The sequence below is a fragment of the Labrus bergylta genome, chromosome 2, assembly GCF_963930695.1.
Source record: "Labrus bergylta chromosome 2, fLabBer1.1, whole genome shotgun sequence".
NCBI classification, from domain to species: Eukaryota; Metazoa; Chordata; class Actinopteri; order Labriformes; family Labridae; genus Labrus; species Labrus bergylta.
The window spans coordinates 29637669-29654119 of NC_089196.1; the positions used below are offsets into that span (position 1 = coordinate 29637669).

General features: G+C 40.1%; 1 protein-coding gene and 1 long non-coding RNA gene across 5 annotated transcripts in view; both read left to right on the forward strand.

The window, feature by feature from the left end:
• The window catches only part of pdlim5a (PDZ and LIM domain 5a), a 76520-nt gene that overhangs the window by 17920 nt on the left and 42149 nt on the right, over positions 1 to 16451 (forward strand). For all 4 annotated transcript variants that reach the window (XM_020640802.3, XM_020640803.3, XM_020640804.3 and 1 more), the window contains exon 3: positions 982 to 1133. In XM_020640802.3, coding sequence (XP_020496458.2) covers positions 982 to 1133 — 152 coding nt within the window. The remainder of the gene's footprint in view (positions 1 to 981; positions 1134 to 16451) is intronic.
• On the forward strand, positions 9275 to 15924 carry LOC136177641 (uncharacterized). Its single transcript, XR_010665151.1, has 2 exons — positions 9275 to 12208; positions 12295 to 15924. It is a non-coding gene; the product is annotated as an uncharacterized lncRNA (long non-coding RNA).

Genomic DNA, 16451 nt, shown 5'->3' on the forward strand with positions numbered 1-16451 from the left:
CCTGAGATTGACATAATGTGATGTCAGCATTGGAGGTAGAGACATTTTGCCAAACTATAGTGGTAAAAAAGAAGCTAAACTGCAAGGCAAAGCTTTCTGATTAACTGACAATCTGAGTTTCACCCTGACCTACAGTTTGATCTTGAACTTTGCATAGGGACCTAAAGAATGAAAAGGAGACACAAGCGGCCAAAAGGAGGTTCCTCCTTAGGGTGGCTGGACTCAGGCCTCAGAGACGGAGATACTTTATTCATCCCTGGGGGAAATTTTCAGAAAGATAGAGACAGGGGGGGACCTGGAGACATTGTAAGGAGATCTAGAAGCAGGTTTGAGTAGAGCTTCTACTCAATTGCATTGAAGGGAGCCAGTTGATTTGGTTCAAGATTCTGGTAAGTATACCCTCTTTGCCCCTTCCTTGGCAGGTTTTTGTGGCACGTCCAACTAGAAGGAAGGTGGGTGGGGGGTGAGAGGGGTTGTAATATATTCCACCTGGCTCTTTTGAATCCCTTGGAGGAGATGAAAACATAGCTTGGGAGAGGGACGTCAAGGCCAACTTGCCAAGCCATGCTGCCACCAAAGAAAATGGATGGATTGCATTTTGGCGTTTTCTTTTTTCTCCCCCCCAAGTGCTGTGGTTAAGAGAGGTTTTGAAGTGTTCTCTTTCCTCTTACGGGTTGTAAGCCCAGTATGACAGCAGGCCATAAAGAAGAAACAAAGGTAACCCAGAATATGAAGGCTCATGCTATTAGACTCGCATCAGTGAACGTACAGTAGACCCTCCATCATTCGGCAGAGGACGTGGTCTTTCATTAGCTCCAGCAAAATGCTTCCATGCAATGGAACCAACCCATTACTCTTGTGATAAATAAAGAGTTACCCAGTACTTTTCGCTTCACCTTGACCCACCCTCTTGTTTCTGACTGACAGTCTGACTGTGTTATTGCTGGTTATATTAAAAGCTGTTTTTTGTCTGTTTTGCAGCTGACAGATGCTGGGAAGGCGGTCAAAGGCGGCATAGCTGTTGGAGACTTGGTCCTTTCTATCGACGGCATCGCCACCGAGGGCATGAACCACCTGGAGGCCCAGAACAAGATCAAGAGCTGCTCTGGCAACCTCAGCCTCACCCTGCAGAAGTAAGCCATGAGCTCATACTCGGTATACATGTGTGCAATTATAAAACAGAACCCCAGCCGTGGCTTTTGGACAGTGATTTAACGTGTGAATGTGACTGGGAAGCCATTTATCACCCCTGGAACCAAGATCCATGCACGCTCTTTCAAACACTTCCAAACAACCCATCTCTGCATTAGATTTAAAGTCCATGGTTCCCCCTTTCAACCCCAGACATCCTGCACACAGGCAGATGTTCACTGTTGTTGTAGGAGTTAATCTTCGTTCGAACATGCAGCCACACCATTAGTTCTGCCTGATCTCCCATTCCCTGAGGGACACCCGTATAACTGAAATCACAGAGAGAGCATCACATATGTGGACCACCACTTCTTCCCCAAGGCCTACTCATCACTGTTTAAGACAATCCTGTTGTACAGAGGAGCTGATTTATCACAAGCAGTTGTCTTACTGTTGTGTGTTTGTGTGTGCGGCTTTAAATTGATTCTCATGTGGTTTGAATAGCCGGTTTCTTTGGCAGAACTTGTACCCGTAGGCTTGGTGAGTTTTTATTTTAAAAACTGCAAGATAACAAAAGAATGAACAGATGAGCAGTTTACAGGAAGGAGGTGAAATGAACAGATGTTGCTTCAAATGAAAATCCGAATTGGCTAATTTAATAATGAGCTCAAGGTTGTAGTTTTTCTGTTTTGTGTGTTTAGTTTCATCTCTGCTCCTGCATGTCTGGATTTCTCATTCTGCCGTGCGCAGAAGACTTTCAGCTTTCTTTCAGGGCTCCCCCTCATTTGAGGCTAACTGGGCATGTCCTCTAATCTATGTCCAAATGATGACAGAGTGAAGATGTTTGCTTTCGGTCGAGTGGCAGAGAACAAATACTGCAACACCACAGCGCTTATACTAACTCAAGGTCGGGGTTTTTTTTATGATGAGTGAAGCAGGTCTTAGAATAACGCTTGGCTGAAGGTCATCAATGGATGAATTACCTGTCAAAGCCGGAGTTTATATATTGATAAATTGTTTTGTTGTACAAAAGAAGGTCTAACATTGTGCTGGCTACAATGTGGAAGCTATCAGTCAGCGGAGGACTGAAACAGAAATGGTTTTTGCAGGGAGCAGCAGCAGTCATTTGAATCAAACTCTCTGGCTATTTTGATTGTGGTGTGCAGCTTCCCTGAGTGTGTGATATAATATTCCCAAAGGCCTCCCCAATTAGACTGTCCTAATTTATTAATAAAGCTAATCTTCGTACTACAAGTGTTGCAGGACCTTTTTTGACCTCTTCAAGCTTTTAACTCTTCATGCATCTTGGTAGTTGGTGAAGTAGTGCCAGAAAATCCCACTCTGCTTTTCCATTGTCAAAGGAGCTGCCATGTTTGTTCCTGTTAGGGTGCGAGGGTGTGCTTGTTCGGCAGACTAGATAAAGGATTATCTGTTCTCCATCACTCTGTGTCTGTGGCAGACATCGGACTCGCTTGATTCATGCCCCGTTGGCAACACATGAAACGGCTTTTTTCATTAAGTGGCAGTATTATAATATTAAGGCTGTGTGAGCAAGTGGCCATGTTGGAAACAGCTGGCTCCAGCTTCTGCTTTACTCAAATACTCTTGGGGTCCAGGAGATTGACAGTAATCCTTTCATATTCTCCAGACTCTATTTACTCTAATAAATAAGAGTTTTGAGGTTCCATTCTGTTTGTCTCTTGGCATGCTTTGCCACTGTGAGTGGGACATAATGTATATTTCAAGAGTGTCATGCCTAGGTCGACATCTGGACTTTAATGGGTTTGAATGCGTAATGGAAAGAACCATTCTTGTCCCCTTGTTTCTGTTCTGTTTTTATAGGCGTCGCTTGCTTCTCTTTTAATTGTTCCATTCTGCGCGCGCGTTTCGATGGGGTTTGTCACTGGGTCAGATGGAGAGGAATGATAACAGTGAGGAGATACTGAGAAATGTTTACCACGCATGCAGTGTCTCTCTTTCTGTGTATCTTAAAAGGAGACAGGTTATTATTCTTTTTTACAAATAAAGGGAGTGACGGGGGGAAGAGATGGACAGCAGATGTGTGAAAGACAAGAAAAGGAAACGCTGTAATTCTTTCTTTAAAATAAGATTAAGATTGGCATGAAGATGAATTTGTCCGAGCTATGTTTTAAAGATGATAAAGCAGATGTAAGGAATAATCATGGCATCGAAACCATCCATCTACATTGTGAAAACATTGGATCTGAAGCAGGATTAATTTACTGGAAAGTAAAGTAGTGGAAGTAATCCATTCATGTAAATACCACTGTTACCAAAGTAACCATCACACAAACAGTTTTATTAAGTTTGCTGTGAGACTTTCTTGATACAGTGGAAAACCAAAAGCAGTGCTGAAAATTGAAGGTAACAGGTGCCAGAACAACGTCAGTGTGTGATGTTTTTTTTTCCTCCCCCAAGTCTTTTACCCACTAATCAGCCCGTTTTTGAAAAGCGAAAACACAGATATCGAAGTCCAAATGAGCAACAAAAGATCCATGCAAGATCAAAACAAACAAAAAAGACTCACTTTGAAAAGCAGCGGTTTTAAAGACACCTTTGATTTTTTCCGTTGGCTTCAGATTTTTTGGTTTGTTTTGGACGTCACCCTATCGACTGATTCCCGTGTTTTTACTTCAAAACATTTACATCACAAAGGGTCTGTTATTAAAAACAGATTTTAAATTCGTCAAAGGCTGTTTTTTTTTTATCAGCTTCTTTCATCCAGGAATGAGCCTACTTTGATTCTTTTATTGATCTTTTTAACTGACAAGATTACAAAAATACTGAATAGCATTTTCAAGAGTTTCCATGTGTCTTGCTTCCCTTAGCTTCAGGTTGACCACTGATTAGTCCGTCCATATATCTCTGAACATTATGGTTTGGCCACAGCAGCCGGTGTCTGGAAATGAAGTGAGTAAATTGAATTAAGTGGTTGTGAGTCTGTCATTCTATCACTGTATCACTGACGGACTGAGTGAGCGTTTCACCAGTACGCATACGGGTTGTCCCATTACAAGAAGAATTGATACCAATGATAACACAGCAATGAAATTAGAAGTCCTATAACAACCCACCATTGGGTAATTTCTTGTTTTAAATCACCAAAAATTGCAAGCAAACTTTTACGATTCAAAATTTTAAAAACACTAAAACAATTCAAAATCACAGAGAAGAATCATTCGGACATTCCTTGGCATCTTTACTACCTCCTTCATATCCCAGATTTGGAGGACTCAAGTGAGATTTTTACCTGAATCCTGAAACCGTCTTGACAGGATGCATATTTTTAAAGTTGTACTCAAAACCTCCAACTGTTGGGTAATTATAACAACAATTATCACAAGTAAACGCCAAGTTCAGTCACGCATGTAAAACATGTAACTTAATTATGAGACACTGAAACTTCCACCCTCCATTCGGACATGCTTTGGCATTTTAAGATCCCAGATTTGAAGTCCTGAATCCTGAATTTAGAAAGTGTCAGCTACTCTGCCCTCTCTGTCACTTTGTGAGAGACGTAAACGTAACATTAGTCAGGACCGCTTCGTCAAAAATAAATACTTTATTTGCAAATATATATAATTGGCGGTATGGCTCTGTTCGGGGATCTCCCTGCCCTTCTGCTCTTCCACATGCTTATGTGGAAAGCATTAGGCAGGAACAGCAAACATTCCTGCTCTTCCCATGTATACATGGAAAAGCTTTGGACATGGAGAGAAGCAACAAATACCAAAACAGAGTAGGCATCAATGACAAAAGACAAGACATTGATAAAGTCAGACACAGCACTAAAAGGGGAAGCTGGTTTGGACGAGGGTTGGAAATAAGGCTTGCAGAGGGAGCAGCAAATAGTTGAGCAGCTTGAATAAGGCGGAGTTAGTGCGATACGCCAATAGGATGCTATTCAAGCAAATCAGCTGATGAGGACTTGCTTGAGATCAGCTGTTATCAAAACACTGTCAGGATAGCGGAGCGTGATGCTATGCTCCATATTGTAACTTAATGAGACGCATCAGTACTCGCAGACCTGCTGTGATTATGTACTGAACAACGCTGCTCTCTCACTTTGCTTGCAGCAGCTTTAGTTAACATGACTTTTTGATTCTTCTTAGTACTTTGTATAATTTCAAACATGAGGTATTGAAAAGTATCAAAGTAGGATATCAAGAATGTTGACAACCTTAGTATTTTGTATTTAGCGTTATCCCTTTTTTTACTTTACAGGAATCTGTGAAATACGTTTTATTGTCGGTGGTTCTTTTCTTGTTGTACAAGTGGGATAGCTAAGTGACTGGTCTGAATTGTTTGTTGTTTTTCTTATCATTTCACTCTTTCTCTGAGTTTTTATCCTCTCTTGGAATGCACTTTATATTGTCAGGCTAAGAATAGCTTTCAAAACACAATTTTTGCTTTGGGACCTTGCAGCTTTAACAGCTTTCAGATAAGCTTTGTCAGAGTGTGTGCAGCTCTCCTGATAAGAAATTGAGTTTGTTGAAAGAAGCAGGAGCAGGAAAGGATGCATGGATAGAAAAACAAAACAAACAGTGACCAAGATAGGAAGATGGAACTTACACCACAGATGAATGAAACACATATAAACCATGATAGAGACGGGTTCTCCAAGGCCGACCGTTTTGATCAACCTGCTGGACATCTGCAGATTCTATAAACCATGGATCAGCCTGCTGGTTGGCACCAGGCGAGAATGTTAAAACATCTCTGCTCCATGTTTAGATTCATAGATATCCATAAAGTTTTATTGTAATTCCTTATGCACAGCTGTCGAAAAAATGCAGTCGGGTTCCTGGGGAACTTTTTTTTCAGAGGATGGTTTTTCCGTTTTACTCTTCAATGTCAAACTGAATTCATTTTGATGAGACTGAGAAAAACAGCTCGTATCTTCTACTTTAAACATACTGTTTTACTGTGAGGGAGCTATCAGACACATGTGGAGCACATGTGTTCATAACTCACACACACACTGAAGACACACAGAAAAACTAAAGGCACAGAAAAACATGTCAAGGGGTTGGTTGGCACAGTTTACAGTTTTTGTATGTACACTGAACCTCTTCGGTTTTTCTAGCAAGAACAGATGGACGACAATGAACAAACCTGCAGGAAATTAAAGAGACATTATTACTTCACTTGAATACTTGCATTCATAACAAACACCATTATGGTTATGTTTAGGTTATCGCTTTTTGCTTTTTGTAAATTTCAGCCAAAACCTTATAACCTTTTCCCAGTTTACACAAATTGCTCTTGTTGCATAACTCACATGCAGGAGTCAGGATCAGGACTGGTGGTTGTGCTCCAACCAATCCTCCCATCCAACTCCATGCCGTATTGAAATGCCTATCACATTCGTCACGATTCATTTTTTTGCAAGTCCAAGTCCAGTCTCAAGTCTTTTGGTCATCAGTCCAAGGAAAGTTTCAAGTTTTTGATGGAAATGTCAAGTCCAAGTCAAATCTCCTGTGGGTTTGAAAATAATAAAATGAAATTCACAGGAAAGAGGAAGAGGCCAAGGCGCTGGTGTAGCTCAGTAGGTAGAGCACGCAGCTCATGGCAACAGTCCTCGTCACACTGGCAACCGGTTCAACTCCCAATCCCGATGCTGTTTGGTGCATTTCATCCTCCGCTCTCTATCCAATATTTCCTGTCTGAAGGAATTCCTGTCGGAATAAATGAAGGCCAACCGCCCAACCCACATGAATAAATCAGGAAAGTGGTAGAGTCACTCAGGCATGCTATAATAACTTCAAACGTTACAATACAACCTTATTGTGTCCTATAACTACATTAATGTCAGTTTATAATCTGCATTAAATGAAGAAATCCCTCTACCTCTCAAACGCCGCTTAAATGCAACCCAATAAGCCAGTAACGTAAATGTTATATGGTCAACAATAAGCCTATCCTTTAGCCAACATAATAATTAGCATGGTAGTTCTCTCTCGATTTAACAATGTAAATAAGCGGAACATTAACATAAATTTGAAGCCAATTTTATGTAAACCAGACCAGAATTTAGAAATATATAATTCAACAAACTCCAACCCAAAAGTTAAGCTCCTATAAAGCTAACATTAGTAGCAAGCTAACATTTGATAACTGAAGCAAAAGAGCTAAGCATGCAGTTTGCTAACTAAACTGACCTATTTGGATGCGTTTTCATGTACATTGTAAAGTTAGATGTAGTTGATACAACGTCCTTTATATTCACTTTGCAGATGTTGCATTTGGTGATTCTTGTGTTTAGGAATTTCATTAAGTTCTGAACACCAAAAGATGTGACAAAAGGCATGGAAGTGGTGATAGTAATGTGCACCACAGATGTGGAAGGTTATGCATGATTGGAGCGTGACATTCAGCTCCAAATGTCAATGCCCCATAAATACAATATCAAAAGATTGTGCACAAGCCCCAAAGCTTGAGTCCAAGTCGAGTCTCAAGTCATGTTTGTATGACTCCTGTCCGACAGTTAGAAACTGTAGTCCCCATTTCTGAATTAAATCATCATTAAATGTAATTTAAAAACAATTTAGTAGAATGGTATGTAATTACAATCAGACAGGGAAAGAGAAAGATAAGGTTAGTGGAGCAATATGGTAGAAAGAAACCATTAATTTGTTTGTTTTTTCTTGGTGGACTACAGGAGTTTCGGTTGAACGAGGGAAAAGAAGGTGGAAGAAAATTTTAAAAAGATGCAAAAAACCATTAGAACTGAAGTTCTATGTATGTGTTGGGGATTTATGTGAGAGCTTCAAGAACAAACAAAAGTTGACATCTAGAAATGTCTGAGAAATTACAAACCCTTGATGACCTTTTCTCTCTTTGCTATGAAGCACTCCCTTTAGAATAGTGCAATTACAAAGTTTCAACACTTAAATTAGCCTCTTAAGAGACGTAATTATTCTCTGTAGAGGTGCACCAAAAGTATTAAACTGTTCATTTCAACCAGTCATCCCATGCCTCAACAGAACCACCTTTGTATTTCACTGTTAAACTGACTGAGTCTGGCTAAATGCTTTATTCCCCCCGGTAAAGCCCATTTGACTGTTTAATGGGCGCGTGTGCGTGGTGTTTTTCACTGCCATCTCATGGTCTTGAGAAAGTAAAAAGGCACAAACTGAAAAACAGTTGACGGAATGCACTCACCTGAAAGTAACAGGCACCTCACAGAACGTTGCAAATGTACGCATGATGTCAGAAAACAAGCAGTCACACGATAAAGAAAGGCTTTGAGGCTGCTTTTGTGTTGTGTTGAGTTCACTTCTCTTTTATCAGAGAAGAGATCTAACCCTGTTGAAAAGACCTCAGACAGGATAAATATGGCGACTGTCACGCCTATTCTTTGCAATTTAAGCCCTCAATAGTGGAGTTGTCACATTTATAATGTTCTTATGTAAAAGTGAGTAATGACTAAACATGAAGTGTGCGTTTAGGCTGAATTGCAGCTCTGTGGGGGAGGGGGGGTGTTGTTTTGCAGCAGTCATGCTGATTTACGGCCCCCTCTGCATACACACACTAATTAGTTAGAAAGGAAGTTTAGCACACCTCAGCACTTTTCATCTTGCACAACCATGACTTGACTTTCACTAGCTTAGAGAAAACTGCATTTTGCAAAGAGGTTTAACCTTAAAGGTGCACTATGAGAAATGTGAAAGTTGGAGAAATGTACAGATTCTGTGGTATATGTTCATAACCCCATACACAAACTGTCCTCAGAGGAAAATTTAGTCCCTGTAACACTGTTGGAAGATAAAATGCTAGGCGAGAAGTTATGGTGGGGGGCCCTCAACTGTGAAAGCGTAACTCTCCTGGTCGCTTTTTAGCTCCAAACAGTGTTCCAAGGGCCCATTTTCTTCCTTGAATAAAGTTTCTGTATCCAGTTCAGAAAATATAGCAGAGAAATGTTTCACTTCTTCAACTTTTATATTTCACTAACAAATCTACATAGTGCACCTTTAATGTTTCGGCATGCACCCTCACACAGAGATGGATCTCATTGCAGCTGCTACGGTTATTTTGGGTTTTGAAAGTTGGCTCTTGATGCTGGGCAAAGGTTGGGTGGGGTGGGATGGGGGGAAGTTTATGTAGGGTTAGGGTATATGTTTTCAGTTTGTTTACATTGCGTTCTCCAAATAGAGACAACAAGATCCCTTTGGCTGTACGTGCAAATGTGCACAGCCAAGGGCCCAACAAACCACAACAACAAACACACATGCACATGCAAAGATGTTGGTTTACCTTTGCCTGCTGTTGCAGAGTGCCCCAATGGTAAACAGTATTAAAATGGTCACTCACAAAGGTCCATGTCGTTCTTTCTTTGACATATCTTAAAGTTAGTTCGCAAACTGCTCCACATCGGTCCCATTAGAGAATTCTTCTTTGTAATGTAAATGTCCTTGTGGTGCAGATAGGTGACTAATGATGTCATCATTTCAGAATATATGAAAAAGTAACAGTTTCATAATTGGTCATTTGGTGTTTGGGGGCCAAGTCAGTTAACCGTTTGAAGGCATGGCTGTCCATTTAACCGAATGATCTATGGCCTGTTTTTAGCATAAACTTTGAAAGAAGAAACGCAGAATGGATTTCAGTCTTTTTTGGAACTGACCCAAGCGTAATAAGAACAGTGTGTTTGGAACAGCCTGGCTTTGAAGGAGAAAGATTACCTGTTTACAGAATTAAAGGGACCTTGCTTTGATACTCAGGATGTGTTTCACTCAGTAAACTAACTGAAATAATGTACTTAAGTAAAATATGAATGTACTGATTTGAGTTTTTTTTCCTTTTTGTGATATTTATACACTACTCCTTTACATTTCTCTGGAAATAACTTTACTCATTGGTCCACTAAAACGTTGATGTATTTAGGCCCTAAGACAACAATTTCAACCAAAAACCAAAACCTTTCGTTGCGATTTGCCTGAGAAATGCAACATTTTGGAAACAGCTCCGCCTCCGTTGTCATGTAAACTGGCAAATATGGAGTTTCTCTGAAAACGGAGACAATTCCGACATGCACATTACGGTTCCAGACAATAGCCATGTGAAAACTATGTCGAGGGTCGGACCCGAACTGGGGGACAGCCACTCGAGAACTAAACCAGCGTCCCCATTTTGTTACTTTTACATATCCTCAGGTACTCCATTTTTCTGGAGCACTTGTAACATTACTACAATTTACGATTCTGTATGAACGAGCCAAATACAATGAGTGAAAGTGTCTTTTTTTCCAGTAATACAAGTAGACATGGACTTACAGTAATTGCTAGATCTTGCGAGATGTGAGCTGTAGCTGCAGATATCCGCTGCCCTATGAAAAGCCTCATAGACTCTCTGCAGCTGCCATTGTCACTTACACGGCTCTAATGTTTGCCAAAGATGTTCCAAAGCCAAGAGTACTAAACTGTGCTCACCTGTCTCTGTCATTCACGGGTCTGAAGTATTTGCCAAAGATCATCTAAAACTTACAGCCATCATCTTTGGCTTTGGTCAGTAATATCCTAACACCGGGAGAATGCAGCTACAGACACACCTGTCTCTGTCTGTCTTTCACTAGTCTGTTGTTTTTGCCAAAGAAAATACAAATCCCCAGAACCTTTGGGGTCTGTGAAGGTAGCCCACACGTACTTTGAGGCCAAGAACAGTGTGTTAAGCTCATCTGTCTCTGCTTTTTTAATTCTTCTATGCTCTTTGCCAAATATATCTTTGTGTAAGCCAAGAGCACTCATCTTTAGGCCAGCCAGCATTGTTGAATGATTCCCAAACGGGCAGCTGAAACTGTGTGAAGAATCATCTGGACTTATTGGAAGAGAAAAACAAGAAGTCACATTTCATAAAGCGCTGAGTAAATACCATAAACGGGTTTCAGGGTGTAAGGCATAGCCAGAACATAAACTGCACACTCAGCAGGTCTGTTCCAGATGAGATAAAAGTCTAATTATAATCACAAATGACTGAAATAAATTGCAATCAACATCTCATGAAACACAACACACTTGAGTCCCAGACACATTTGCCATCTTCTCTTGCAGTTCTCACATTAAGTCTCCTCCGTTATCAGTTCAGATTGGCTGAGATAAATATGATATCATGATTTAGTTACACAATAGGATGACTTTATCTTCAACTCAGGATGACAGTGTATTCCTAAGGACTATGTTTGGGGACAGAAGAATGTCTCTTGGTTACTTTGTTCCTCGTCAGCCCCCTTGATACCTCTGACCTTTACCATTATCCTCTCCAAATTAATCCGTTCTGGTTTTATAGTGGAAACAAAGACGCTCAAGGAATTCCAGAAGTTCAGACATTTGTTCATTGTCGTTGCCAGTATCTTTTATGATCTCTGTTATATTAGTGTTTCCTTATTTTATGAGACATGTGAATTGTTTTTTTTTCACTCGAAGCACAAGTTGAATGGTGTGCTTGTGTGGGTGTTTGTCTGCTAATAAAAAGCCAGAAAAAAAACTTTTTTCACAAATGAATTTTGAAAATCCAGAACATTTCCGGACTACTGCATCTAAAATCTTCCTGACTCGCCCGTTTACATGCGCACCTCACAGCTGGAGACTTTCCACAAGGAGGGGGAGTTTCCCAGTAGGCGGGAAAAGACATTAAAAGCATGACTAGGAAATGAATCAACAGCGTCGGATGCTGTAAATAATGCTGCGTGTAATTGGAAGCATTCAGAGTATCAACAAGAAAGTGGTGAAGAACATGCACGTGTAACACTGCTGACAGTGGACAACAGCAGCTGTCATTCAAATCCTGAGCCAATTGGATGCAGTCTACAGGCAACAGGCATCTACCCCCTTTCACCAGGTGCACTAATCAAGAAACCAATCAAGGAGTCAGTGAGAAGGCAGCAGGAGACAGTCATTCCTAAAACAGTCAAGGAGAGCTTCTGAAAGAAAAACACTGTGCTTTTCAACCCTGGACACAAAGCTGGACTCAACTGAACTGAAACTTCAAGCCCTTGAGGAGCTGCGGAGGAGGAGGAGGAGGAGGAGGAGGAGGAGGAATGTGTCAGGACTGAACACTGGTGAGACATCCAGAATAGAACATTGATTAAATTGCTGCTCCCAAATTGAGCAGACGTGTAATTTTGTTACCTGTTTGCCTAAACAGGTCAGGCCATATTGCTGGAGCAAAGAAGATGGCGAGCTAAAGGAGCAACTTCAAAAGACTCAAGATTCCCTCAAAAGGCAGGCCTCAAGCCTGGCTATCTGGTTAAAGGGTGTGGTAGGATTTCCCCTACCTAAATAAACATTTGAATTCGTTGAACATCTGCACACACATGACAAATAACTGCAGTACGTGTGATGTGTTTGGTGCATTGATTTATACGACTAGAATTGGGAATATTTAGCCAATGTTGTATGGAGGGTAAAAAGTGCCCTGAAGAATATGTTAATAGAAGGCCTATTTTCTTTAATTTAATTTGTGGTGTTTTCCTTGATTAAGTTCAAGTGTTTTTTGTTATTTGTTACAAATTGAACTTTGAAATACACAACCGGTTATCAACATTCTGTGTCATGTTTAATTAATTCTCCACCAGCTCCAAGAGTCTAACCTACATTAGCCCAGTACACCTTAATTTGGTATATCTTGTTTTTTTTGATAATTTATTATTTATAAATACATATTTGATCTAAAGTAAATTTCTGTATCCTGAGTGTTACACAAGCAGAAAACAGTATGAAGCAGCTTCACTATGTGCGCAGGTCACATGATACAAGCGTAATCGCCCCTGCCGGGAATTGTACATGTGGGTTGGCAGGGAAAATTCTGGGTAAAGTTAAGTGGGAGAGGAAATAAGGGATCGTGTTAACAAATGCAACAAACCCTGACAATTTTCAGGAGTTTTCTGTATGTGTGAAAACACCAAAAGAGAGCAAAGAACCAAATATTTGGCCTTAAGTAAAACACACTGAATGGAGAGTAACGAAAGTTGGTAAATCTTGTATCTCTTTGAATGAATCTCTGAGTGATGCTGATGCATTTAAATTTCTTAACAGTCAAAGGACCAGATGTTGAATATGGAAAAAAATGTCCTTGTTCCAGCTGTGTCTGATTTTGATTGGCAGGCTGTCCCAGTGCTGGACCAAGCCTGAAGGCTGTCTTTCTTCTGTTTGATGTACTTCATTGTTTTTCTGTTAACTGCCAGATAAAAGGAAAAAAAAAGGATCTTTAAAGTAGACGGCAATAAACGAAGGTTAGATTTACATCTTAGGTAGTTTTGTACCTGTCATTTCTCCAGTGGTTTATTTATATTCTGTCTACTTTTTGTTGATGTAGAAAGTACATAGATAATTTGAGAACGTAATTCAGGTAGACTTTACAAAATGCAGCACCAAAGGAGTTGAAAATTAAATCTCTGCTCTAATTGATCCCACTTTGGGCCCCCTTTTTAGAATTATGTGGTTGTCCGCTTCCTTTTTTGAACATCTGTGTGTTTCCCCCGTGGAGCCCCAGCATGCACTGGGTTTACCTCCAAGGCAGAGATTCCTAAACCTTTTTTTTTTTTTTTTTTTTTTTTTTTTTTTACCAAAACCTGAAACAATGCAATGCAACCATCTGATTCTGATGAAATCACACCAAGGCTTTGGCTTGTTTAACCTGTGTTGAGTCATGTCAGCAAATCACTTCAGGATGGCCCTTAAATACGTTTGACAGCCCTGACATGACTTTGATGAACTCAGATCTGCTCTAAGAATGAGTCCGGTGTTTCTCTGCTTCTCCTGTTGAATGCTCCTAGCCCTAATTGTCACAGTGTGTTTTTTAATCAGCTGCAGAGTCAATGAAAGCTGAGATTTGTGGCATATTAAAATGTTTACAGCCTGGTTTAAAAAAAATCAGTTTTGTTCTGAATAGTTCATTTTTTTGTTGGAAAGAACTGTATGGGTTGAGTTTTTTCAGAACTCATCTGTTTCGATGTGATGAAGGATAAGACTTGTTCACATTTGAATACATTTTGCCATGGCTGAGTTGACAGAAATGTACACGCATTGTAGCGGTTTGCCAGGAGGCTTACTGTAAGGCCCGTCTCAGCTTCCCCTCCTTCCCTTTTTTTTCGATTGATCAAATTTTAGGCAGCATTTCCAATATGGCAACCGCTGAAGTTGGGCTTCAACAGCCCTTCTGAGCAGCTTGTCACTGAGACCATGTACATGTTTTATACCATCTATAATGCTGACGTCTATGTTTCCATCCTGTCCCTGTGTTGTAACTTTGTTAGCGCCTCCATGAGCTCCACTTTTCACATGGACATTTTTTTATATCTCTATCTGTCTTCTGAGAAACAAAACTGTAAAAGTTAAATTTTTAAAGACAACACAGCACACCAGTCCTCCCATCTAACGTTTTACTGCCCCACAACTCTGGAGACGTTGTGGACACAGTGAGACTTGTTCACTTCTTTAGACATTTCAGTTAAATCAAGCTGTTGCATTATTGTTTTACATAAAAAGGAAACATCAGCCATGACCCTTTAAAATACAAAATATGTATCCATGTATGTAATGGTACATAAAATTACTTTTATGAAGTTTGGAAACCATTTAGGACAAATTGCATGCTTTAAAAGTACCCGTTTTATGACCTTGAATTATGTGATCTTAAGTGCATCACTGTATGAGTGGGTTGAAGCAGTAACTCTTTTTCTTCGCTGTCATTTACTCTAATGTCCATACATTCTTTTCATTTATAGGGCCTACATGATTTTACAACTTTGCTCAATTGCATGGCTTCCCCACCCCTTTTTATGTATTGTTACATCAACTGCACATCTCCTTTAACAGCATTGTATCCTATCTTAGGGTCCTCATAATTCTACTTTCACATATTTATTCTCCAACCTAACCTTTTTTTATTATTTCTTGGGGAGTTTTAACAGTTTTTGCTCCAGAGAATTTAACTTGTTCTGTTGTTTTACTCTCGTGGGTGAATATTAGCAACACAAATCATGCTACTCTGCATGCTCCTGTGCTCTGTCTTGGTTTCAAAGCAGCACTGTTGACCTTCAGACTTTCGGAGATGTTGCATCCTTTCTCCTGCCCTGATGGGGTTAAATGCTAATGTGCCTGTTTCCGCTTATGGTCTGTTTTTAAGACTCCTTCGGGTAGCGTTACACCGCTTTGTGTTTTTGTTGGAAAGTGAGCTACTATAAAAAATGTTCTTGTTTGTTGTTTCGTTACCACAAGAAACACACTGGCTTTAGGCAAGATCAAAAAAAGGAACAATTCCTTGTTTGTGATATCCACTTCACTGATTATACGCATAGAGCTCCACAGAGTAAGACAAATACAAAATATGTCTTTATGTTCACAAAAAAGTAACTGAAAAGCTATCTTAAACCTTCTTTATAGATCTAGGTCATGCCAAGTCTGTATTGAGAGCAATGTTTGTTCTCCATCAAATAACCAGACAACAGCCAACTAGACACGTGAAAGCCTCTTTCAAGAAAACCACGGCGGACTCATACCCTCAGGCTTTTTGTCTCGCCGTATTGATCTGAGGCAAAGGATGGAGAATCACAAACATTTACAACAAGTGTGTAACGTAAACCCTGCATGTCTAACGTGGCCTACATGATGTCAAGCTTGCCTTGGAATGGAAACAAAATCATTGAAACAATAGCTAGAAATCAACAATGGAAGTTTTTTTGTTTTCTGTGCCTGCAATTGTTCAAACAAACTTTTCTCAAAGTTCATTTAACCGTGTAATGTTTTTGTAGTAAACCAGCTTGTTAGAAACGTATTTTGTTCCTTTGGTCTGTTCAGTGTCAAAGCTTCTTTCAGGATCTCAAATGATGTCATAGTCATCTGAAAGGCCTGTCGAGGCCTCTGTGTAGATTCTGGTGGGAGGTAGAGGATAAGGAACATGTAGGACAGACACACACATACCCAATAACACACACTCACACTTATACTTGATTTTGTGAAAAGATGAGGACTCATCTTCCTAAGAGGTTAGAGATGGGGACCCACATTTTTAAATGAAATTATTGCACAATCTTGTCTTCATTTTTTTTGACAGGGCTCTATGGTGCTAAAAATTGACTTCACACACATACTGACAAACATACACACACACACACACAGTATACTTGTTTCTGTTACGATATGAGGTGTCATCCTCTTTCGAGGTTAGAGATGGGGACTCAAATTTAAAAATGAAGGGATTGCATGGTTTTAAGGGTTCAAGCACGCTAAAAATGGACTACACATACACTCACACACCTACAGTACAATGTAAGAACTGATAAAGTCAGATGTCAGACACAC